This window comes from Cylas formicarius, unplaced genomic scaffold (assembly GCF_029955315.1).
Source record: "Cylas formicarius isolate icCylForm1 unplaced genomic scaffold, icCylForm1.1 PGA_scaffold_10__41_contigs__length_53128322, whole genome shotgun sequence".
NCBI classification, from domain to species: domain Eukaryota; kingdom Metazoa; phylum Arthropoda; class Insecta; order Coleoptera; family Brentidae; genus Cylas; species Cylas formicarius.
The window spans coordinates 34580602-34608313 of NW_026844214.1; the positions used below are offsets into that span (position 1 = coordinate 34580602).

At 32.1% G+C, this 27712-nt stretch overlaps 1 protein-coding gene across 11 annotated transcripts in view; it reads left to right on the top strand.

Moving 5' to 3' along the window:
• Positions 1–25708, top strand: part of LOC132708217 (cAMP-regulated phosphoprotein 21) — a 47590-nt gene extending 21882 nt beyond the window's left edge. For 2 of the 11 annotated variants that reach the window (XM_060680408.1, XM_060680402.1), the window contains 18 exons: positions 9762–9808; positions 11127–11236; positions 11826–12103; positions 14295–14662; positions 14795–14936; positions 16564–16918; positions 17106–17237; positions 17296–17446; positions 18033–18290; positions 18644–18957; positions 19452–19613; positions 19834–20035; positions 20091–20294; positions 20362–20571; positions 20868–21148; positions 21646–21778; positions 21838–21964; positions 22501–25708. In XM_060680408.1, the coding sequence (XP_060536391.1) occupies positions 11159–11236; positions 11826–12103; positions 14295–14662; positions 14795–14936; positions 16564–16918; positions 17106–17237; positions 17296–17446; positions 18033–18290; positions 18644–18957; positions 19452–19613; positions 19834–20035; positions 20091–20294; positions 20362–20571; positions 20868–21148; positions 21646–21778; positions 21838–21964; positions 22501–22543 (3438 nt within the window). In that variant the 5' untranslated portion in view covers positions 9762–9808; positions 11127–11158 and the 3' untranslated portion in view covers positions 22544–25708. Of the gene's footprint in view, positions 1–8038; positions 8178–9761; positions 9809–11126; positions 11237–11811; positions 12104–14294; positions 14663–14794; positions 14937–16563; positions 16919–17105; positions 17238–17295; positions 17447–18032; positions 18291–18643; positions 18958–19451; positions 19614–19833; positions 20036–20090; positions 20295–20361; positions 20572–20867; positions 21201–21645; positions 21779–21825; positions 21966–22500 lie in introns of those variants that run through there. The other 9 variants (XM_060680396.1, XM_060680442.1, XM_060680417.1 and 6 more) reach the window with 9 other exon arrangements.
• Positions 25709–27712: the final 2004 nt, after the last annotated feature.

Consider the following 27712-nt stretch of genomic DNA (forward strand, 5'->3'; position numbering starts at 1 on the left):
CAGAAAGCATAGAGAAAGCGTTTAAAATAAATAAAGATAAGTTTAACGTTAAAAATATAACTAATAATATTTCTTATTATGGACTTGACAAAACTATTGTGAAATTAATTGAAAACCAAAGTAAACTACAATCTGGTTTAAAAATATTCCAAATTGCAGTATTAATGGCGATAAATTCTTTACAAAACCATCTTAGTTTTTAGGGATCATAACGAAATTAAACTTAGATTGCCAAAATGTTATAATGTATCTAGATAACCCAGAAAACGCTATTATGTTTGCAAAAGTTAATGCCCTTCATAATAGTATTTTACCGATTTGGGACTCTAGCATCAATCTATAAAGAAAATCAAATTCCACAATTTAAAAACATGTTATCTTCTTATCAAATCTTGGGAACTCCGGTAAATTTTGTAGACTGGAAAGTGATCTTTGCAGTTCATGTACCAATTTTAAGATCCGAAATATTTTCCTTTCACCATATTTTCCCCATAAATCAAAAATCTCAATACCCGTATATGGCACACGCGGAGAAGAACAGACAATTCATCGTAGAGATGTATGCATGGAGAACTTATTTGACGACATGGGAATGGAAAACTGCCCTATTACGAAAATAAACTTGTCAGAAGCAATTATAGAACAAATCACTCAAAATGTAGTTATTGTTCTGGCACAGAAGCCTGAAAAACTGTTAATTAAGTGTAACACGGCTCGATATATGCAAATCGAAGTACCAGTACTTATTAAGATACCAGTAAACTGTCGAGTAGAAATTAATGAAGAAAAATTCTTCAATGATGTAAAAATCCAGTTCGGAAAACCAATGAACGCAATGAAAGTCCTGGATACCCCCAGTCGTTCAAAAATAAATATTGACGAAATATACCAGCTAAGAGACTTGGCAGAAGAAATAACTCTCATGGAACCAGTGAAAGAAAAATCAAATATGTTCCAAATAATTGTCATTGTTTTTGGAATGATCGTGGTTCTATTTTTAGTTTTTATTGTTAAGAAGCCCTTCTTGGAAAAGGGACGAAAATCGAAGAAAACCGCATCCAAACCAGAGGAAACCTGCCAAGAAGAAAATTTTGAAGCTGTTCCGAAAAAAACGATTGGTTATTTTCGAATGTTAAGGAGGGAGGAGTTATATGCCCCAAACTGCTAAGCGAAAATAACGCTGACACTGCATCCAAAACCCTATTTATTCGATTGTCACATTGTAAAATTGCTCTTAATTATTGCAGCCTTTGTAGCGGCTAGTCCGATAAAACTTTATTTTGCTTTCTGTATAAATTAATGTTTTTAAAAACGCTCTCCCGAATTTTGAACATTTAAGGCACTAGAATAAATAAGAAAAAACTAGTCAAGAAAATATTTAACAGTTGATAGTTTAAGTACAATGAAATAAAAAGGATTTATTTTTTAATTCCTAACCCTCAATATTTTCGAATCTTATTACTAACTAAACTTTAGTAACGGGAGCCTTTTTGCAAAGCTTGTAATACGATATGGGGTAAATAATTTACCATAAGGTGGAAATGGAATAAAATAAAAGTAAAATAGACATGATAAACTATAGAAGTAGAAGTGGATAGTAATAAAATGCCGGGCAATATTTTTCATAGCATAATTATAGGGTACTTATTCGGAATTAGGTATCCTAGTTTCATTTACTGGTAAATTGAATATTTTAAATTGAAAAAAAAAATTACAAAATTAAAATTAAACAAAATCATACATTTGAAATTTAGTGTTACTATTACCATGACGAATCAAAACGGGTCAATTCGAGATCCATATTTCGTATATTTTCAAAATACTTGTGAATCAGTACAATGTTCAGTGGTCGACTGTTGCATTTAAATAAAATTTGAAATTTTCGTTAATTAGTTAGAAACGCGTTTTGACATTTTGTCGTTCTTGAAATGATTTGTGTTTAAATCTATTAATAAATATTCTAAAATACAAGTATCAGTGGGTAGAATAGAAGAACAGTTTATAATCGAAAGAATCCACATTTGGAATTTCCTTCACAATTTTCACAAGCTCTTTTGTTTCTGTTAGGCACTAACATGTCTTCCTGGATATAATGTCGTTGGTTCGATCGGTGTGCTGCTCTCTGTTTTTGGTTATTCTTCAGGATATGAATTTCACACAATTTTTGTAAAACTCCTTTTAATATGAAAGCGAAATTTAAAATATATTTTTTTAAAATAATAAATTTGAAATCGTAAATCTTAGGTAGTAAATTTCACCGGTATGTTTTGCATAGGTATGCCAGGAATTCTAGGTGCTTTCGTAATTTTCCGAGTAAATTGGTGGCTAAATTAAATATTTACTGGAGCTGATTCATCAAACTGGCTCGCATATCGATTCCTCGCCCACGAGCACGTGAACAAGAAGAAAATATGGGTTGGTGGAAAGCATATTCAAATTTTATCGAATAACCTGATATATAATCCACTGTAATAAATTCGACATTCGATTTTTATAACCCCTTTTTTATGAATTCGATAGATTTTTTATTATTTGTTTATGCCAAACTAACCAATATAGGCTTGCATTAAGAAATAATGACAAAATATTGAATATTGAATATTGAAGCTTGTGTTATTGTACTATCGTAGTTGTTGTTTCTCTTGCAAACACCATAAGGTTAATTTTTGCCGCCAAAGCAGATGGTTGCAAACAGCTTTAACGGGAAGCGTAAGGTTTAAACCAGAAATAATCAAAGAAATAATCGCGTTGTTCATATCACTTTCAATTGCTTATTTTTACTTTGACTCTTATTATACAGGATGGCCGATCGAATAGGTCCCGCAGAAATTACAGGCAGGGGAAGAACTGTATGACAAAATCCAAACACGCTTCAATTTTATTTGTCAAATTTTAACGCAAAAGGCACAATAATGGCTTCAACTTCCTAAGTGAATTTCCCAAATAGAAATGAGGGTCGAAGGCTTTTTAAAATACACTTTTGGATCTTTGAAATAGCAACAATACATTTGACAAAAAAGTTATTGAAATCATTATTAGAAGTCAAAAAATTAAAAATATTGAATTGAATTGTTGATATATGCTTTTGGTGATTAAACAGTTATATCGTTTTTGCTTTATATTTAGGCCATCTTTAAGCCGTTTCTACAGGATATCCCCCGGGTTTTGTGATAGAAAATATGTAATTATTATAATTATTATCTGTTTGCAACAATAATTTATGCGTTGATTAATATAGTGAATTGATAAATTCTATACTTTTTCCCAGATTTTTCGATTGTAGAAGTGAATCTACAATTGAAAAAATCTGCTTCTAATAACCTAACGTGAACAACCTCAAAATGTTTTGTCTGCTAGGTGCCCATCCACCAAATATCAGCATTGGGCGGGAGCAAAGGGTAGCTTAAGAGGTTAGTTTCATTAAACAGTGTCACGAGTATCTGCCGTCATTTCCCGTAATTTAGCCATGGGTTTGGGAGTGAAACGTGAATAAACTGTCGTTTATCAAAGTTGTTGCATAATAAACTATTTACAGTTACATTTTCAAATACAATAATTCAAGAAACATTTATTGTAGGAACAGAGAACTGTACAATATCAATCCAAATTAAAAAATTAACATAATTTTAAAAATTATTTGTGTAATTCTTATAGGTTCAAGCGTAGTTCTCCAGTGTCCCCCATAATGTCCTTTAAATTTTGCCTATGCAGTCGTTACCCATCTCTTACATTTTTCATTTTGATTATGATAGCTTTTTATTTCCTAATCTTTGAGCGATCAATGGTCACGTACGTTTTTTTTGCAAAAATTCGCCTTTACTCGTCAGATTTCGGTCAGGCTGAAGGGCATCTAATTCCTCAAACTTTGGCAGAAAATCGATACATCGATTAAACATTTCTAAATTCCTTGTATGACTTTGCATGGTCCGTTCATTTCCATGATAGCGAATTCGAAAGTTTCTATGTTATCGGTATAGGTACAGGATGACAATTATTTATCGAGGTCGTTCAAAATTTCAAACACTCTTTATATCTTATCATTTTCTGTTTCGACTTATATTTTAATTTATTTTGCAACAGTTTTGCCTGTACACATCTCCTTCCTAAAAGAGCACAACGTTTCACAAATGTTATTGTTTAGATTGATGCCCAATAGTCATAACTTTGTCGAAAAAATACGATTTTATCCAGGAGCAAAATTTAGTTCTTTGCGTTATATTATATAATCAATTTTTTTTTTAATCTGGCTTCACCAGTGATTATTAACATAAATATTGTTTTCAATTTTGTGGAAATTTCTTTGAGTTTAGTTAGAAGTTGTTGATTAAAACTCCAATTTGCATAAAAATAGATTTGCATCATATATATATATATATATATATATATATATATATATATATATATATATATATCCGACTGGAATCCTGCATCCGACTGGAATCCTGCAAATCCTGCATCCGACTGGAATCCAAAATCTCAGTTCCAATCCAATTCCGACTGGAATCCAAAATCTCACTTGGCATCTTCAATGCTCGCGCTATATATATATATATATATATATATATATATATATATATATATATATATATATATATATATATATATATATATATATATATATATATATATATATATAATGATGGCACTATATTCCGGGATATCATCCGTTCGCTTGTTGTTCCTCGACTAACCAATTTTTTGAGTAAGAGTGAACAAATAAGCTTAAAAAAATTGTATCTCGGAAACTATTCATCATCGAGGTTTGCCGTAAAAAAAATCATTACCAAAATGATCAAAAGCAGACTGTGGAAAATATTTTGAGATTTCCAAGATGCTCGCCAAGGGACGTAACCGTCATCTCAAATGCTGTGATTATATATTATTATTGTCTGAAATCGAGCTGAAATCTATTTAACAATGGTTTTTTTTAATAAACAGGGTTGGAAATTAAAACGACTAAAGGGATTTTAACAAACTTTCTCTCATTGGTAAAAACATATATTGCATCATCACCTTGTCTCGGATATGTCTGGATTTTACTGATGCCGCAAATTTACAAAAACTCTATAAAAAATTAATAATAAAATAACTTTTCTTAAAACTGTTGAGAAATCATACCGAAATAGGTTACTATCTCGATATGTTATTCCTAGCCTAAAATATTATAAAATAAAAAATAAAAAAGCGTTAATACACTGCTATTTGTTGTTATTTACTTGTCTTTTTTAAGGAATCAATTATCATAATTTTATAATTATTACATCATAAAGGTATTGTTGGTGTGCTTGGTTCAAAAGAATAACGTGAATAAATAATAAATAATAGGAACGTGCAAGTCTAGGCAGAATACGAATAATATGCCATCAGGAAAGAAAAACAAGTACCTAAAATCAACTTTTCAATATTTATTAAAATTGCAGTTATACGGAGAAGAGTTCCAGTACGTTTAATGTTTACATGGCCATCCTGTAGATTTACTTCATTTTTCGTTCGTATGAACAAGGCAGGGTTCAAGGATAAGGATTTCGTGAGCGCAGGCAATTTTTAATGTCAATACATCGATTTTACAATTTACAAATCTCTGTTCTGCCCTAGCCTTTAGGCGAAAACTTTAATACAGCAGTTATGAGAGTTGCATTTTATCCCATTCGATGTTTAAATTATTAAATTCTTTTTTGTAAATACGATAGGTGCAATGGTTTCGAACTTAGTATTTTTATTATTTAAGTAGCAAAATAATCAATACACACAGCTCAGTTCAAAGAAACAAAAAGAAAAAAAGTTCGGTTGGTTTAAAAACTGTTCTGAAGTCACGTGACCCACAATTCGGCTTTTCCGCGACCTCAAAATAGAACGCAGCTGTAGTTTTATTTTGCTGAAATTACCGGCGTATTTTTCATGTAACCTGACGCTTTCCTGCTAAAAATCGTCCTGCGAACAGAGAAGGACTCTTTTTCTTTTAAATCAGGAAATTATATAAATAATTAATAAAAAATTAATAAATATCGCTATCGCTGCACTACGGTGTTAACTAAACTGCTTTATCCGACGTAGCCTTCGGCAAGGCTTTTAACAGTATCACATGATTAGTGCTCCACTTTCAACCTTTTATTTTTTCTCCTGATATCAAATATATATTTCACATACAAATACACGGAATAGTAGGTACACAGTAAAAATAAATTTTCAAAGTTGTCTGTGTTCTTTCTGATTCTAATAAATTTTGTCAATTGACTTTCATTTGATTTGATTTTGATTTTGTATCAATTTTTTTTTTATTATTTAAATAAATTCAAATATTATTCTGATACTTCTTCTACTTCTTCTATACCGAAGTAGGGTCCCATGTAAATTTTCAAAATTGTCATTAGAACCCAGGATTTGCCAAATTATTTCTTGCTTAATTAGAATTTCACAACAATCAAATGGATCGCGATAAATAAAAAAACACTGCTGAACTAAACGTGAACTAAATTTGTTGTTTAGAGATAGTATATATATATATATATATATATATATATATATATATATATATATATATATATATATATATATATATATATATATATATATATATATATATATATATATATATATATATATATATATATATAAGCTGTGTGTGTGTGTGTCGTCTTTTGTTTGATCGGAATTAGGGTTAATGTGTAATCTACTAGCTGAGGCCTGTTGCATAATGAAATTTCCTTTAACATAGCGATAGCGTACAAATAACAACGTTCTTTTTTTTATTCCCCAATAGAATTTTCTTGACGAGTTTTACCACGTAATTTGGTAGCATTACGAGACACATTCATGGAAATAATCATGCAGTTCTGAGAAACTCAAAACTTTCGCGGTATTTTCAATCGATTATTTGGCCCAAAGAAAGCGAGCACGTGCCTCCGCGTTCTCATAAATCGATTGCTTTGGTAGGTTTGTCGTCCAGGTCCGTATTACCCCAAAAAAGTTTTGTTTTATTAAATCCTCATCAGATAGCCTCCTAAAACAAAAGGAAAGTATTACAGTTAAATTATGATTATTTCTGGTATTTTAATACCAATTTTGGAAAATTGTTTCATACTCCCAAGTAAAACTACCAGTTTTTTTAATTCTTCAAAAAATATCACCTCCAGTTATGGGCGTTTCGATCACATCATCTTGATTTAAACAATTTAAAATCGATGTTTTATCATTTTCTAAATGAGCGTTAAATATTTGAATATTTTTACTTAATTTTAAAGGCTTCTTGTATGGCCCAAGAAGCTTATTTTGTTGAGGTATGCAGCTTCTTCAATATGTTCTGTTATTGTTTATTAAAAATTTAAAAAAAAAACAGTTTTTCGTCATAACTTGTTTTTTTTTATTAATTGGTTTACTCAATTCACAGATCAGTACATTTTCAAAAGGCAGAACTTTTGTACGAAACTTTTTTTTGAACCATAGCTTCAGTTACAAATTACAAAAACTGTTTTTTCACGCCAAAGTTGATAATAAACAAATAGTTACCAAATTTTAAAAATGAAACATTGTCCTCAAACCGTCTGTCTAATCTGATACCAGATAACAGTTTATATGAAAATCACCTCGATTAATTTCTTATTCGGTTGGATTATGACGATAGTTTGTATGATCACAAATATTGAAATAATATTATTCGGTTCAGCTCGATTGTTGCTGATTTATCTTAATCCGATATCTTAATAACTGGCATTCGATGTCCCTAGCGCCACCCTATATAGTAGGCTCATGTCTGACCCTTAGCTACAATCCTGAAAAATTCAGACTCAGGACTGCTGATGTCTCATCACTTGACCCCATGGCCCCCTTACATAGTCGGCTTGTCGCTCCCAACTCAATCTTGTCATGTCATTGTCTCGATAAAATTTGTGCTGTATTTAATAAAGAGAATTCTAATCGATAAGCTTCCTCTAAAAGCCATACACACCCCATCATTGCCAAATAGGCCGTGACGAATATTTTCAGTAGAGAGAACGGAAAAACTCCGGTCCTGTCATTTGCCGTCGCGACGCCGATTCAAGTTCAGTACTCTCCGACGCTTTTCATCGAAAGTAGTTCAGTGGGTCCTTCGTAGTCGAACAGGGTTATGTATGGATGCATACCTCTGATTTTCCGACGTGATTCTTATTTACGCGTCGCGATTACTAACTTTGCGATGGGTGAGTTTTAAAGTCAGGATTTTCGAAAAATAAATATTTGCCTAAGGAAGGATTTTATGATTACTGTACACACTGCATATCGATGTTCGGATGCAAATTGACCACCCAAAACTAATCTAAAATTTGTTAAACAATATTAAATATTAATAATATTTATTAAGAATCTAATATTATTATGTTAATAAGACCAGTGTTCCAAATTCTTAATTTTTCAAAGAAACTTCCACAATCCAAATTCTCTATTCTTTTGTTTCGATTAATGCTCCAATCCAAAGGGTTTCTGATCAATCTTAGTTTGCTTTTTTATTTTTTATCGTTTTATTTTTAACAAATCCGAAAAGGCTCTTAGGTAATTTAATTTTCTATTGCTTATGGTATGCATACAATGAGTTTCCAAGTTCACATACACTGTCCCCTTGGTACCATATTGATTGCTTTCAGATTAATTTTTATTGTGCTTTGCCTCAAGTGTGCTTTTCGTAAACTTTAATCTAACACTTTTTGTTTCTATTTGCACCTGGCTGAACCTACCTAATTCGTCATGCACAGTGGGGATGTTATATCAAATTGGCCAGATCCCAATTAATAGAGTCGTTGAATCTTGCTGGGCAGTGTTGCCAGATGTAGAGATAAAGACTTTTTTTTAACAATATAATTAAGAACAACTCCCTGCTATAATTCAAACAAACCGCTAACCAAAACTTTGTAGAATACCATGCCTACAGTGTATCCATTGAGAGATATTAAAGTTACACTTCAAGCTTTGATATTAATAGACAATTTTTTATGAGAACTGTCATGGAATAGTTGGATATTTCCATAACTTTAAAGATAAAAATCCTATCGAGGTGTAACTTTAAAAATACATACAAGATTGCCTGAACTTTGAGAAAATATGACATTGAATACGATGTTTACTGCACTTTCTTCATTTATTATAACAAAAAATCGGCATAAACTTCTTTAAAGAGTTTTTAAATTACCTTTTCTTGGTATTCATTTTATTAAAAAAGTTTGTATCTTAAATATTCAAATACAATTTTATCAAAATTTGTTTCAAAAACAACAATTTGTATGTTAAAGATTTAACAGAAAACCTTGTATGCTGACCAATATGCATTTTTATTATAATAATATCTTTTTCCCACAAATGGTTTTAAAAGTTTGGCAGCCTCTGTAGATAGACCGAACTAATTTCGCTCTCACATGCTGTGACTTTACAGGTATTTTTTGGGTGGTTGCCGTGGAATTTCAAAATGACGCACTTGTTTTCCGCCTGATTGAAATTTTCGTGGTTCTATTGTCTACATTGTAATATTTTGATTGAGTTCAGAGTTTTTCAGACGATCAATTGCTAACAGTCAGTAGCTCAGAAAAAGATGATAGAAAGTTTTAAAATTAGTAATTTCATTAATTTCTATCATTTTTTTGGGTCCGATGTATAGAATTGTATGAACATCAAACGCATATTTAAATGATTGACAAAACTTTCTTTGTTGGTGGAAGTCGTAAAACAATTTAATCGTTTAATTACTTACTTATTATTGTAAGGTATTAATGACAGCAATTTCTTTTTTATTTCAGAATATCAAGATTTCAAGGATGCGGGGGATAAGTTTTACATTAAATTTGTAAGTTTTCATCTTATTTTGTGACTCCATGAGTTTATTTCAAATATACAGTGTTAAATAAATGTGAAAGAAAAGTCCGCAACAGTATATACAGTGTGGACAATCAATTTAGGATGAAGCTTAAACAAAAAACGCTATATATTTTTTATTTCGGCTTAATATTACGTGGTTTTAAAATTATACTTTTTAGGCATGTTGTGCCTTTAGAAACCATTACCCAAAATAACTTCATATTTTTTCCAATCCATAATATTCATACCAAAACCGATGTTTTATCATCCAGAAAAAACGTATTAACAAAGTCCAAACCTACGAACTTTGTTAGTTCGTGCAATACCAAAATTTCGAAGAACTTACAAAATATATGTTCAATGTTATCTAACAATCTGCCATCAGATTTCTTCTATCAAATTTAGTTTTTGAGAGAGGCTATTAATTATTTTATATTTTTAAATTTTATATGTTTTACTGACCAAAACTATTATATTGCTATTGTCAGTTTAAAAAAACATGAACACATGGAATTTAAGTATTTATTACATACATTACCCGCTTAAAAATTGTCTTGTATACGATTTCCTAGAATGGTGTCTCGCTGAAGGCTCCAGCAGAAGTCGGTCATCCATCCTTGCTCACGATCTTCCGTTGTTTTAATGCTCTGATAGAAATCTTTCCCCTTGTACTTCATTTAACTCTTCTAGAAAGCGACCTAAGTGGCTATAAACTATAATACTCATGTTACTTAGCTATTATATTATAAATTGAAAGGATAGTTTCCGCTAATTCTACGTAGTTCTCTGATTTATGATTACTAAGAAAATTTTGTATTATTTGAACAAATGAACACCATAGCTGTAGATTCAGTCTCATTCAATGATGTAGTGAATTGTAGATCTCGAACACATTGCGTTATTTGAGATCAATCAAATACACCAGCTTTTAGCTTGATATGTAAAAGCGGAAGTAAGATTTTTTTTATCGATAGATACTATCCATCTGAATATTCATTCTAGTGGGGGTTAACCAAGTATAGGCAGTTGCAGGTATAGAAGTAAATACTAAAGTAATTAGGAGCAGTTAATTAAGTACGGTCAGTAACCTTAAGTATAGGAAGATTGGTTCAGCCATATATTTATATAGTTAGAAACTAGGAAATTCCTGTTTTCCCCATTACGTATATATATACTTCTTTATCCTTTGTCCTTTATCAGAACTAATGTATTTCAAAAACTAGAAAAATCTGGTGGCATTTTTAGAATCAACACATTAAAAAAATCTAAAATCAGTTGTTGAATTTGTACATTGTGTTAATTTACAGATACCCCAATATGAAGAATTGTAGTTAACACCATGCAACAACGCGATTCCGGAACAGTTATGGAATCTAAAGACGGAGACCAAACAAATACTCCTCCGTCCAGAGGGCGGGTAAAAACTATTTTTGTTTCTTTTTTGCTGTGCATTGGTTTGAATTACTTATCACTACAATCAAATACTGCTGGAGGCATAAACATGGAGAATTAAATTTTAACATTGTATCTCTCCGGACCAGGGCCGCGCTCAGTCCAATCGGCTCGCTCGTCACAATATTTCAACAATGAAAACGATTTCTACAAATTCGTATTCTTAATAATAATTGCTTAGTCACTTTAAGGCGTTAGCTTTTTTGGACGCGATCGCCAGCCACTTCGGAGGTTTGCGGTACTGTTGCCACGGGTTGATGGTAACTTTAAATCAGTGACGATATTTTGACGTTTTTTAGTTTTGATGTCAAACGTCAATCTGTGACAACTGTTTGACAACAATATACCCAAACACTAATGATCATCGAGAAAGTATAGCATGCAACACGTTGATAAACTTCCTCAGTCAACTTATTTATTAAACAATCTCTTCGATTGTACCAAATGAAGTTGGCGTTTGTCAAACTTGTTGCATAGTAGACCATTTACTCGAAATTAATCATTACTATCATCTAATTATTAATTCAACCCATCTTTAAGAGTTTTATTTGCAGTCCACATCAAAATTAAAAGTACTTGGACGCAGCCATGCCATGCGCGAAGAACCATCTCCACCTCGCGAGCCGACCAGGGTCGACAACGACATTGCTTCGGCAACGCATCCGACGTCGCCCTGTATTAAGTTAACTCCCTCGATTGAAACATCCCTTTATGAAAATCCATTGCTGGAATTCAGTCCATCTCCTGTAGGAGATCAAAATAGTTTGCCGTCCCTTAACGAAACTGATCCAGATTCGTCTACGTCAACGTTGTTGGTCACACAAACTTCAGGGTATTGATGCCATACTGGATACTTGTGCGAAAAAATCAGTCTCAATTTTGATCAGCATGCACGACTTTTTTGTTTGGAAATTTGACAAACTAATGGCTTTGAAGAGATACGGCCCTCCAAATGGGTTCCTGTCATTTGCATATTTTTAACACGGTTATCTGATTTGCAGATATTTGAAGCGTTGAAATGCCAAAGGGCGTATGTGCCAAAATTACATGTTTGAGCTAATCAAGAAAAACTATTTAATTTTACAACAATGATTATAATTACCGGTGTTCGTAAAAATAAGGCAAATGCAGGTTAGTCAACTATTACGATAGGCGCGTGTTAATATATTAAAAAAAGGCACATATCCCTTTGACATTTCCACTCTTCATTTCTATTCTTTAAACATATTATCAAATTATCTTGTTTTTGTCAGAAATCATTTGTTTTTTGCTAAAATATGACCCTTTGATGGTGACACTTCAATATTTTCACAAAGTAGGTAGTCTATCACAAATTAATTGTAGTGAGTGTAAATTTTTATTTCTTCTTCAATTTATAAAATTGAAGCTTTACAAAAAATGATGTTTACTGCAATTAATGGGTCAGAATGGTACTGAAGGACACTTTTTATTTGCCACAAAACCGACGAAAATGAAATTGGAGGTAATGTTATGTTGATAAAAATCCAAAAATTTTACGATATTGACAAAGTACTAATTTACAATTGACTTTGATGGAGTTGATAGTGTAGGTCCGCATGATGTAATTATTCCTTGCAAGTATCACTCCATCATCCATAATCAGAGAGAACTTTGAGTCTAACTTGAACTCGTACCAACTTATCTAACTTAAAATATTTCCATGGCATCAACAACATCGTGATCTCTGAGAGCAATTCCAAGGTATTGTGTGATTTGCGACTTTTTTACCAATTTGATTTGCTGTCATAATTCGAATGTGAACTCGGAAAATAAAGACACCTTAATGGGTAAAACATAAGTACGTATATATAAATCATGTCAATAAGAATAATTAAGTAAAAAATGGGCAATTATTCCAGAAATGGTTTAGGCATACCAACAGAAGTGGAAGAATAGCTGCATGACCTGCAGCAGCACTGGAGTTGCGCCCTTATGGCAGTACCTTTATTCAATAATTAATAAAAGAAAGTATATTCGTTCTATAGTTCGTTGATGGCAATGACTGTTACTGCAGCTTTCTTGTCATTATATTTGTTTATTTTGCCAATCAAGTGTTGATTAATGACTGGTGTTTACATAATTTTTAAATCCTCAAATAACAAAGTCGTTGTCTAGTTGATACTTCTTTAAGTATAGAAGTCATTAAAATAAACATTTGGAAAAAAATAAAAATAGGAAATTTGCTTATTGCTTATAACGAAGAGTAATATATATATATATATATATATATATATATATATATATATATATATATATATATATATATATATATATATATATATATATATATATATATATATATATATATATATATATATATATATATATATATATATATATATATATATATATATATATATATATATATATATATATATATATATATAACACTGTTCGAAGTGTTTTCGGAGCGCGAGCATTGAAGATGCCAAGTGAGATTTTGGCGAAACGTCTGCAGGATTCCAGTCGGATGCAGGATTTGCAGGATTCCAGTCGGAGTTCAACGAGCGAACGGATGATATCCCGGAATATAGTGTCATCATATTTTTCCATCCGTGAATCAATACGTGAGAATATATATATATATATATATATATATATATATATATATATATATATATATATATATATATATATATATATATATATATATATATATATATATATATATATATATATATATATATATATATATATATATATATATATATATATATATGTATATATATAATATAATTGTAATTCATCAGACCATAATCATAATTCTAATACCAATTTTGTCAACGACAGCGATTGAGTTTGAATACGCTCTATATGTCATATTTCACATTTCCGTAAAAATGGAGTCTACGGCAAAACATGAAAGAGTGCTCTTTTAGTTCCGAGCCAGCAATCGATAGCACACTTTTTGATGTTTTTTTTTTGTTTGGGATGTTTTTTTTTTCGCACGGTATTCTATTAGTTCGCCACAGAAGATGTCATATCCCTATCAATTTTTTAAGGTTTTGTTCTCTGGTCAATTCACGAGATGACGACATCAACGTTAGTAAGTTGGACCCCGCACAAACGGAGCTACTGTTTAACTCCGAACATTGCGAGATTGCAAATACTCCATCGGACCAGCACCAAGATAAAGTGATACATACTAGTCTTAAAAATATATACTGTGACTGCCAAAATCAGAACTGTATAAAATGCGTAAGAGATAAAAGCGTAAACAATAACAATCATAGTAATATAAATAATAACGTGATCAGTAGTTCAAATATGTTATTTGTATCAAGGACAAATGTGCGAAGTAAATTAAGGCAGCAAAGTTCCTCACAGGGTAGTTTTGAGAGTTCTTCAAATTCACCATGTCTTTCAAGAGGTGAGTGCAAGATATTTGGTGCTACTTGATGATTGTATCGATTCCATATCAATAAAATGTTTATATTGTTGTTAAGATAGTGTATAATATTTTTTACTGAAACTGCGCTGTTGTTGAATTTGTATCCTCTAGATAGTAGTTCCGAACAATATACGGACTCAACAGGTATTGATTTGGAACATTTCATACCCGAAACACTTAACAGAAACGCAAAGGATCGAGCTCTTATGTTAAGGATAGAACAGGAACTAGTCAGTCTCGCCAAAGATAAAACGTAAGTTGCACACTACTCTTTTATTTTATGCCATGATAATTTGGTATCGCCATTGTGGGGTCCACAATACTTTTGGATTACATTTCCAGTTATGTCAAATCTAGCGAAAATCTCTAACTTGAAATAAATTCATTAAATCAAAGAAAGTTTTTGTTTCAGAAATATATGCTCAGATACTCCGATTGTTATTCTAAATTACGCTCTTTTTTAGAATTTCAATCCTAATTTGTTTATTACTATTTTTTAACGATAAATCAATTTTTTATTATTTGTGTAAACATATTATCTAATTCCAAAAATTAATCCAACCTAACCATTTAAAATAAACGTTGATTCATCAGAAATCAAGATGTTTAGAAAATTTCTATCTGGTGAATAACTTTAGCCAATTATCATTAAAACTTCAATCTAGTATGATACAACAGGAATACGTTCACAAAGTGACATGTGACGTCACCGTCAAAACTGACAAACTGTCAACCGTCAAATCCGTGACTAAAGTACCAAAAATATCCGAAGTTTCTTGAGACAATGTATAACGAAAGTTGACTAAAGTGGCATTTTAGAGTAGGGGGTAGAAAAATATGTATTCCTGATGTTTTGTAAAAATGTACCCAAAAAATAATGGTTGTAGTTAAATTATAGTATACAACTTCTTTAATCACTCAATTATTCAGCACTGGGTCCGCTGGGATTCGCTAGTGCCAAAAACATTTGTCTCTACAGTAGACACGACAATGCATTCATAAAATGAGTACAAAGCGGCAGCCAACAAAAACAAACATTTATGAATGGTTTTGTTCCCATGTTTGTGGCGATAGAGCGGATTTTCCATTATTTGGTTCAGCCAAAAACTGAAGTTAGGATGAACATAAATGATCATTCCAAAAACTAAACAACGCAAAACCATTTTAAATACCTGTTTATTAAATGTTTATAAACAGAACATTTCTAAAATTGCAAAATCACCAACAACAAACAACCGAATTTGATGTCCAAATTCGAAATGTCAAAAATCTCAAAACATGTGAGGTCTGATCTGATCAAAAATTTTACGGACCGCAGTAAAATGCGCAATGGTAATCATGCGCCTTTAAAATATGATCATCGTAGTGGCCCGGAAATATAGCTTGCCGGATTTTTTGGATGTAATGCTTTTCGCCCGTGGCAAATCAAATTCGTGACTTAAATGGTGTTTATCAAACTTGTCGCATGGGCAAGGAATAGAGAATTGTAATTTTCCAGGTGCAACTTGATTTACCCTTTAAAAATGGTTATTACATAGATTTCTATTTTAAAAATAGCCGACGATCTCATATCTCAAATTAAGGGATGCAGTATAAAATATTCTTACAGAAAAAAATTGAAATACTAATCGATGTGTTCGAACTGATTTACTGAATTTATTTAGAGTTAGAGACTCGCTCGGTATTGATGCAAATTTATAACTATAGGAATAAGGAACTATAATTTAGTCTCGCCGTTTTTGGGATATTTAATTCAATTAATCAATTATTTTCCATCAAATATTTTTCATTAAATATTTTAACATATTTAAAGTCTACAATTCCCAGAGTCTTTAGTTATTTATTTCCGGGGAGCATGATTTATAAAATGTTTCTTTCAGAAAAACGCATTACAAATTCCCGCCAATGTCCAGCTACCAACGAATGCTGGTCCACCGTTGTGCCGCTTATTTCGGCATGGATCACAATATAGAGTCTTCTGGGAAATGTGTGGTTGTTAACAAAACAAAAAATATGAGAATACCAGAGGTAGAATTTAAAGTACATGTAAAAGACGATATCGTTTTTAAGGAAGAACCTAGGCGATCTATCTTAAAGAGGGATTCAAACAGTATAGAGGATTACTGTTTTAAAAGTCCAGATCGAGGTTACAACAGTGAGAACAGAAGAAGTAAGAGTTTTGAAGAACGGGAGGAAGAATATGAGAAAGCGAGAAAAAGAATTTTTAACAGAGAGGTATAAACGAATTACGCAAAGAGAAATAATTAGATTGTGTAGAAGCAATTAAGGAAATCTGAAATAAAAAATAATGCTATACTTTTCTAACTAAATTTGCCACTGGTTGCGTTACATATTATGTTTGGTATTTGACAAAAGTTGTTTGGATGTTTATACTTGTAATATTTCATTATTTACTTTGAAGATGCACAAAGGATCATCAGAGGAGTTTACATGGTCCGAGATACCTTGGTCGAGTACCGAAAGCGACTATATTTCAAAATATCGATTACATCCACCGGAATTTCAAGCAAGACACGTAAGAAGATTGTTAAAGGTAGAACGGCAGTTTTTGTATTTCCATTCAAATATTCATCAATATATTTTCGTTACAGGTGCATTCTGAAGATGCTGTGGAAACTATGAGACCGTGTGTAGCAAAAAGCTTTAGTTTTGGAGGTTACGGTGGAAACGCATCTGGATTAACTAGGGGTGATAGTGTCATGTCTACGCACAGCGCAGGTCCCAGGCTTCTTACAAAACAAGGTTAATGGCGCTTCCCTTCACCCAATTTTCAGAGAACTTTATAGAATATCATTTTATCTCCGGTACAACTTTTTAATGTGCACCATCAATATTTTTCTGTAGTAGTCGGTTTGAAATTTTGTTTTTTTTTTTGAAATTTTGAGGCATTGCACCAGTTGATATTTCAGTTATTTTACTAAAAACTATTATGTTATGACTAAAAAAATAAAAGAACTACTTGTGGCGCGAAACTGATATTTGGCCACAATGGTGATATCGTCCTTCGGAATACTCAGAAACCCGAATAAACTTTAGTAAATGTGGTGCTTTTTAGAAAGCTGTACTGTACATGGTGTTGAAATAACCTTATGTAATTTAATGAGTGGATTTGGATCCGACGTGATATCAAATCAATATTTTTTGGTCAAATTTGAATGACACTTCAAAAATATATTCCAAAAATTAATACACTGCAACAAAAAAAAACAAGTTTACAGACTTTTTTTTAAAATACCATTTATTTTTGGTATGATAAGTATCAAAAAATGCTTACTTTCGGGTTCCGTTCGCTTTTTCTAATAATAAACAAGATAAAACTCCATTTCAGATTCAGGAGCTAGTTCCGTATCATGGCGCCTAAGCCCATCAAGTTCTGGCTATAAGTCACAATCACAGATGTCAGATTCGGTAACGCCTAGTCCGACATCGACTCCTCACCATTTGGGCGAAGCAAGACAGGATTTGAATAACAGTGTAGAAGGTCACAATCGAATCATATCAGACAGACCAGAAAATCAAATTGTATGGGCTGTCACAGACATACAAAGTGTTCCTAAAGGCAGTATTATTATCAATCCACAGGCAAGTTCTCTTATTCGTACCAGTTCTTAGTTTATTTTTTACTCATAACGAAGGATTATTCACACAAGTCTTCTCAATATAAGTTTACTTACAAATTTCAATTCTTAATGCTGTTCGGATTCAACTGTCAAAATTTGAAATACTTGTTAATAATAGATCTCTTTTGTTATTTAAATTAAGTACACAGGCTCTAAAGTTTACATGGTTGCCATTTGATGTATTCGTAGACCTGATGTCTCAAATGATTCTTTTTTTCATAAGCTACTCAGAAATGAAGAATTTGTGTGAATAACCGCTTGTAGGTAAAAATTTTGTAAATAGAGTTTGATGAGATTATGTATATTATGTTACAGACAGGCAAGTCGTTAAAAAACGAAGATGGTACCATTTACCATTACGATCCAAACAGGCCACCCCCAGGTTTTCTTATCAAACCATCACATTCTAGTCAACTCGAAATAAACACGAACGCATCTTTGTCCCCAAATCAGTCTCCACATAGGGAAAAAGTCGGAAGATCTTCACCGAAAGTATTAAATTCTAAACCATCAAAATCATCCCCTACTAGAAAGACAAACCTTGCTAGTGCAGCAACGAGTCCTAGTTTACCATACTCTCCTATTTTGTCATCATCTTCAATTCAAATAAACAGGAGTTATCCGTGTGTGCAAGTAAGTATTACCAGAATTGAATCGGAGAAAACATCTGTCATATTCATTAGAAACAAATTTCTTGACTCCCCCATGTTAAGGTAGCATATACTGGTAAAGTTTATTTATTGAATTAGATTTATGTGGTTACCATAAAAAGATGAGTTAATATTTATTGTCATGGAAAAGTTAAACATCTGCTAGCAAATTCTAGAATTTCAGTTTTTACATTCTTCCAATCACTTTTTAAAATGTCCATGATTAAAGAAAGTTACTATAGGCAAGCTCTAACTGAGAAGGAAAAAGAAAATTTTCACAATAATCAAAAAATTTCTTTTCGAACTAAAACTGTTCCAGGTTTAATTTTTTGTAACATAAATTGGGCCGTTATTATATCAACTAAAAACGAAAGGTATTAATCGGTTATTTCAAAAAGACAACTTTTGGCTATTGTTGGAATACATCTTGGTTGTATCGCCATATGTATCCAAGCATTGTTATTGTAACTTGTTTAGGTTGTTTCATCTTGTGAAAATGCAAATTTACCACTTCAGCAACAGTATTCTTCATATGGGATACCTACCCCGGAAGCTAGTGCACCAGTTATGCAACAACCTTTCATTGTATACACAACTCCATATGGAGTTCCTGTACAACAGCATTATGACTCGAGGACGGTAATTTATTTAGCTATTATAATTATACCAAAACACACTAATAGTGAGAGTAAACTACAAATCATATTCTGTTTGTTTGTAACAGTAGCTTTTATGGTTATATAGTTATATAGTTATAGTAAGACAATTTTCAAAAAAAAAAAATCATAAACCCTCATTTATGAAATGCATATAAGGAGCGCAAATCTACCTATACAAGCTTATGTTAAGTTTCCTATAGCAGGATCAAAGTAACAATCAAGAATTATCAAGTACTTACTACCTCTCAGAGGGTACAGTGTCAAATTCTGCACAAGCAATTTCGTACAATAGTCAACCCACTGGGTCATTTTGGAATCAACAACCTGTCAGCTTTTATCCAAATAGCCCGCAAGGACCTGCAACACCTCAAAGGTTCCCAGTTCCTTTGCAAACTCAATCTGGTAAAGATTTCCTATTTTCTATATAATATATAAATAATAATAAATGCCTTTTTAGCCTATGTACCGACAGTATATCCTATGAATTATATGCATCAGTCATGTGGAGCTCTACCCCAAAATCCAGATTTAATGCCTGTTTATCCCAACCAGTCAGTTCAAATGGTCTATTCCCAATCCCCTACTCCTAACGCTGCTATTGTTTATCAAAACCAGCCACCTGTGATTTACGCGCACAACGCTGCTACCTGTTCTTCGGCAGGTGCGTTAAAGTTTAAAAGGCACACACGGACTCTGTGTAATAATATCCTTGCGGATGTATGTTGCAGCATTTCAGCCACAAGCCTTACCTACTTACGGCCCGGGGACGCCCACTCCTAATATTTGCATGTCATCCTCTAGCAATCCCCTATTTGGTTCATCGGGACCTGAAGATATTAATCAAGGTTATGTTCAACTTGCTCAGAATATGCAGCAAATGAATTTGGGTGCGGCTGGATCAGTCACGCCAAGAAGTTTTGTGGCATTAAACATGAAATGTAAGAACATATGGGTTAAATTTAATCACATGAAAAAAAACGTTTAATATATGTAAAGGTCACGAACTCCTTCGATAAATGTATTCCCGAAATTGCGATAATTCTGTATTTGTTTTTTCATCAATTACATTTACATTTGTGTATAAGTGATAAAGCTTCCAATTTTGGGAGAAAAATCTTATTATAAAATAGGAAAAAAACTATTTTTTTTACAAACATTTCAACACCTATCTTCATTTAGAAGTGAAATTTATGTGAAGTTTTATATTTATTAACTTTATTTTCCGTTGTTCAAGGTCCTCAGCCATTTGATAGTCGTTCTCGAAATTCAATTCCAAAAGCGTTCCCTGGCAAATTCGTTTTAGGTCAACAGCAGCAACCCGGGGGTGCTTTTATAATTGGTCCGGGTCACAGTAGTAACGGTGCCAATTCACCAGCAGCGGTTATTCCAACGGGTTACTGCTCTCAAGGATCCAACGTCCCTGGTGCAACGTATCGAAGCCCCCCTGATACACCTCCAACATCACAGTTTGTATTTCAACCTGGGTTTAATATGACCCCAAGATTGTTTAGACAGGTGCTCTACTAAAGCAGTAAAGAATAATTATTTAGAAATTTTACGCAGTTAGGTACGCCCAAAAATCGAAAAAATTATTTGCCCATAGTATATGGAAATATCACTTTTCTCATCATCTAACTGAAAATCAGTTTCACTGTGTTTAATAATTTTAACTTGCAAGTATGTTTCATATTTATTTGGCTTATTTGAGAATTTTATTTATCTTTCCTTAATTATTATTTTTTATTTTCGATAAGAAAATTACATAATTTTAACAATATAGTGTTTTTTACATGTTGGTTGTTGCCACCACCATTGGTAATAATTGTTCAATGCTCATTTATCCCCTGCAATTTCTCAAACAAGAAGAAAATCAAACATCCAAAGTTTAAGCATTAACCTTTTAATATAGCATACCTATAAGAAACAAGTATGGGTCTTTCAAAATCGTTTCTGGGTCAAAGTTGGAAATATGTCGGTTTTGATGTATCTCGTGTAAATATTTCCATTTGTAGATGAGTGGAGAAAGAGATCCAAATTCCGGACACCCCAAAAATAGCAGATCTCCAACACCTGCAAATGATTTTGATAGGCAGAGAATGTCCATGACATCAAATGTATATCAAGTAATGCCTTATGTTGTTCATTGTAAGTCTTAATACTATGGCGGGGCCTATGGAAAATTTTCTGTATAGAAAACGTTTTAGCGGATGCTAGATGTGTTGGTAGAGGTCAACCCAGTGTTTATAGACAAACACCCCCTGTGGTGAGCAGGCAATCTAGCATTAACCAAGGGTCTGAAAAAGGAATTCAGAACAGGAATCGTAAATCAAGGTATTTAAACTTTTCTTTTTTACTTGTAAATTATGTGCTTATATTTCATATATTTCACCAAAAATGTCAACTTTTTTCATGCACTTTATTTGACTTCAAACTGAAATTGCCTGAATTGAAACAAAAAACATTCACTGTCTGTTTTGTATAAGCGGTTTCATAATCTTCGCACAGATTAGAGTAGTTTGATCAAAGTAACTGTAGACATTTTACTGGAATTTTGAATTAAGGTTTGTGATCTGATGATGTAGATGCCATTCCAAATCTTCTCAATTTTTTGTTACATATAAAATTAAATTTTATATTTTAGGCCCACTATAGAACACCTTAATACCATTGTTGATCTAATGAAAATGTAAAACTTTCTGCCTGTTTATCAGCATGAATTTAGGAAACTTTGCAACGCTTGACCGACATACACTAAACATTGGCCAAATGACACCATGAGCAATCAACTTGACTTTTCATCTAAAACTCGTAGCTGAAGCAGCTATATGGATTTTTGCATAACTAATTATTGGCTCAATTTTTTTCAGGGGAACGACCAAAGCAGGTGGTATTCCGCCCTCAGGAAACTAGAATGAGTAATCCATTAATACTAATTATTGGAAAATGTTAAACATCGATATTTTATCCTGCTATTTGTAAAACTAGACATGCAATTGGAACTAACGCTCTTTTAATAATTTTCTGTAACGTAATCGTTACCATTTTGCATTCAAAGTTTTAATGGTAATATTGGCAAAAATGAAATCTCATTGTAATTTTGGTGCATTCAAATTCAAGAAATGTGCAATTCCTAAGAGGATTAACTTTTTCGCCCACACACGAAATTTTAGCGAAGTTGTGTCTATCTACTTCCAGTTATTAATAATTGTTTTGGAAAATTATTGTTACAGTTTGGATTGTACTTCAAGGATATTGGAAAAGCTGATTTGCGCTCAGAGGCACTGTTAGACGCTACTTTAATGCATCATATCATTTCTGTGAATAGAACAGAAATAATTGCACCGATATTACCAAAACATTTCTTTGCTATATTAATCATTTTAATTCCGTTTTGTATTTAAACTTGCTGTGATATAACTATTTTATTGTCATCTTAAAATACGCGTTTTTCTGAACTTTAGTTTTTTCGTGCATAGTGCAACTACGCACTATGGAAACCCTTGCCCCTTTTTTCAAGCTGTTGATGATTGCGCGTACATCCAAAAAAAAAGACGCACATATCACCATCACAACTGATTTACTAATACTTCTTCTTGGGACAAGGTTTTTGACCTTCGGGAAACATATACTGTTTTAATTGTCCTGTTGTTTTCCTCAACGAACTTTCTGGACAATATTCTCGTTTGTAGATTCATGATCATCATTTAAGTAGTAAAGATGTAAAGAGAAGAACTTATGTACAATAATCTACCATAATAAACAACTTGATCGCTTTCGGTGTTAAACCTAAAGATAATAATAATAATAATAATAATAATAATAATGATACATGTTTTTTCACTCAAATTTGATATTAGAGTAGAGTCTAAGAACATACCGCCGATACTTCAAATTTAATAATAAAATCTCAACTCTCCTGGTATGCACTCTCTTTTTTTTTCTAAAATTTTGTTCCATTTTGTTTCTAAATAGAAAAATATTTATCAGTTATTCGAAAAACTCAATATAATGCTAATGCCAAATTTATAATAATTAGAAGAACTGGATCATTTTCGTACTAAGATGCTGTAAAATTTGCCCAAATAATGAATATTATTAATACCATATCTAGTTCTCCAAGTACTCTGTTGAAATTGTTGTTATATATTTCCGTATTATGTTACAATGGCATATTTTCTTTACAACGTTTCCTGTCAAAGAAACCACCATCCATTTTGTTTTCTTTGTCCTTTACCCAGTGTCAAGTGGTAGTGAAAATATTTTTTTTATCTTGCACTGCTATCAAAAAGTGTCGCGTGTTGGGTATAGTACAGTTGTATATGTGAGCAAAAATCGCAAGTACAAATATTATTTTACTTACAAATATTATATAAAGGGTGTTCAAATTTAAGGTTGCTTTTTGAATGTCTCGACACTGGCAGGGGTTCTATTTATTTGTCTCGTGATAATTACTGTTAGTGTAGTTAAAATATTGCGAAGTTAAGTTTTTAAGTTTAATTGAGGAAGTTTATTAAACCGAATGGAATATTTTTTCTACCGAATTCCGTATTGTTCTGACCGTTTCTAATACATGTTTATACGGCTCCACAACTAAACACAACAATATTTTTGGCACACAAACGTCAACTGTTACGCTACCAACAAATAGAACGAATATAGCAGTGGCGAAACATTCAAAAAGCAGCCTCAAATTAGAACACTTTTCTACTGTACCGAAATTTATCGAGAAAATAGAAAATATATATGAGATGTTCCAATCTGTTTTTATTGATATACTTAATGTACTGCAAATGTTTTTTGGCGTATTCTGCCGGAAATAAAAACATGTAATCTAGATCTGTGTGTCCAACTTTTTATATCATTGAAACAAATGCTCTTTTTTAAGTCGTGATGGGTTTGTATTTTTTTAAATATTTGGATTATCAATGTCAGTGTCTCGGTCGGTTTTGATAAATCCTTGAGTTTCACTAATTAATTTTTTTTTCAAACTCGCAACAATACTTTTTCGATTTTTTAACACCAAAACCTTGCAAAAAGTACTTAGATACAACTCGGTCTAGAACACACCAAGATAATGATTAGTAATTAGACTTAAATACACTTAAATACTTGTGAATGAGAAAAAGATTCGAAAAGTAATACAATTCTGAAATTAAAAAATTTCACGTGCAAATGGTGCAAATTATGGTTTCATAAAAAGGAGTTTCTATACCAGCCCATGGTGACAATAATGTCGACCATCTGATTTTCACTTCAAATTTGTAGACATAAATGTTTTTAAAATTGATTTTACTATTTTAAAATGTAGATAAACTAAACTGATATTTTATACCAACTACTGAGTCACACACCTCCATCTTGTCTTGCCAATGCTTTCCCGCATGCATATGTGCCATAGAACTACTTAAATTTGCGGAGGCAAATCATTTGAGAAGATGTAATTATTTTAAAAGAACATAAAACGATAATAAACCTAAATGGTATACACGGTTTTTGTAAAACATGAATAATTGGTGCTTTTCAAAAATCGAAGTCTATTCCCATGATCGACCTGCTTAGTGCAATACCCAGTCATTTTTAGTAATGTGAATGTTGCTGCACTATGACCTTTTTCGCCTCCAGTGAGCTTGATTTGAAAATATTTACAGTAATTTTGTAAGAAAATCTCTCAAATTATACGGTTTCTTAAGAATCACCAATTTATTATTAAAATAATTTGGAGAATATTGCCTCAAACTTTTGTTGTGTTTTGGTAAACACCCGATAAATATATGTTGTCGCTAAATAAAATGTTTTTTTAGTAAAATCAATTCACTTATAGAGGTTAAACACAGAAAAACCAATTTTACTGCTATTCCTGGTCAATTATATTTATAATCGACTTAGCCATTGGTGTACTTAACTCCCAATTTTCTAGAAATTATAATGTGTAATAACAAACTACTTTAGAATTCTCAATATAAATAGTTATTGCAAATTATACAATTTTATTGTTTATATAAACTAGCTAATTTACATTTTTCTAAATGATACGCAAGTGTTTTGTTTTTATGTGAAAATAAATTATTATGTATATTATCTTAGTCTTTTTTCCCTTGGTATGGCCCTAGCCTGTCTAGTTTTGTCTAGAAAGGAAAAATAGGTTGTTGTTTCCATTCCACAAATTTTGGCAAATGCAATCCACAGACAATATTTGAAATAAAATAACTAACTTTTTTATTTTTTGTCAACCTAATTCAATTTTACTATTGACAATTAATCATTAATTTCCATAGTGTATTTATATATAAAATACTCTTTCTACTCGGTATTCCAAACGCAAGCTTCTTTGCATCATTCATATTTTTAAATAGCGGTACATCCAGACATACCTGAAGTTAGTGTCAAATTTATTGTTTTATATGGTGTCCCGAAAATAACATACATATTTTATGTACAAAATAAGCCCTCCTTTTCTAAATAAACAGATGTGGAGAAAAGCCCCCTAGCGAACCGCATTCCCTAATACAAAATTGTTTTTTATTAATATTTCCGAAACAGTTTCAGAGAAAGTTTTGAAATTAGCGTTTTACTAATTTTGTCATGCTGAATCTAATTTGGAAATTATAAAGGTCAAATTTTGGTCAGTGGGGTACCTTTTAGGGGGTACAGGTAAAAAAACTGTATTCTTGTGGGTTGAGTATTAGACTTTTTTCTTATAAAATCGGAAAAGTTGTCTTCTGTTACAAGAAAAACGTATACTTCATTGATATTGAAGAAAATGGAATTCAAAAATACGCTGTTTAGCCTGTCCATCTTATTTATTCATTAAAAATTAAAAATAGGCCTTGAATTCGGATTGAAGCATTTGGCAAAATATTCTCATTACTCCCGAAAAGCTTTATCTCTTAAAAATGTTACCTTGTCAGCCCAAAATATCTTGGTGGTTGAGAATCCGGCCAAATTCTAAACGATTTGGAAAGTGTTCGGGTCTTAAATTCTGTACTTTTAGATAATAATAAGGATGTTAGCCTTACATTTGGGTCATTCTACCCAAAATTTCATTACCTACGTCACAAAACTTTAAATTTTCTTTTCATACTAGTTTATAGAAAAATGTCGAGGTGAAGACATTGTTACATTATATTGTTAGAAATTAACGATAATAAAAAACTAAAAACGCGTATACAGTCCAATAACATGTACTTTTATTCAACGCATATAACGAAACGAAAGCGGCAAGTTACCCGAGCAGGGAGAATCTTAGTCCGACGACGCTTTTCTATATTTCATACCACCCGATAATAAATCCCTTGCGCCCAAAGACATCTGTGAACCCTTATCCTCAGATACACGTCGTCGGCTGCCACTCTCTTTGATTGGAAGCGGCTTTCATAACAAATATCGCAAAATATCCAGCAATAAATAAATTTAACTGATCGTCCGCTGGTTTCTAACACGGCCATACTGACGTTGGTGACGCTCTCCATGCCTCACTCTTTATTAATTTAATCTGCAACAAATATCACTGACAGATATCTATCTGTAATTTTAATGTCAGTAAGTCCGCAGTATTCCCCTAGGCTTCGACAAAGACCCAAAACGGAGAATATGAATTTAGACGTATTTGTGAAGACCACAATCTAACACCTGGCTTTGCTACTTCTGAGACAAAGGCCAAAAAGGAAAATCAAATTGGACGTATTGGTGCAGACCGCAATCTCCCACCTGGTTTTATTACTTACGAGACAAAGGCCAAAAAGGATAGTCAAATTGGACGTATTGGCGCAGACCGCAATCTAACACCTGGCTTTGCTACTTCCGAGACAAAGGTCAAAAAGGAAAATCAGATTGGACGTATTGGTGCAGACCGCAATCTACCACCTGGTTTTATTTCTTACGAGACAAAGGTCAAAAAGGATAATCAAATTGGATGTATTGGTGCATACCGCAAAAACGGAGAAAAAAGACTTCAAAAATAATTACAGATTAACTGACTCTCATTAGAATCATTTTTTGTTTTTCATGAATTTCAGAATCCCTTGCATATCACTAAATTAAATCCATTGTAGGGGCCATACTCTAAGTTGTTTCTTAGCA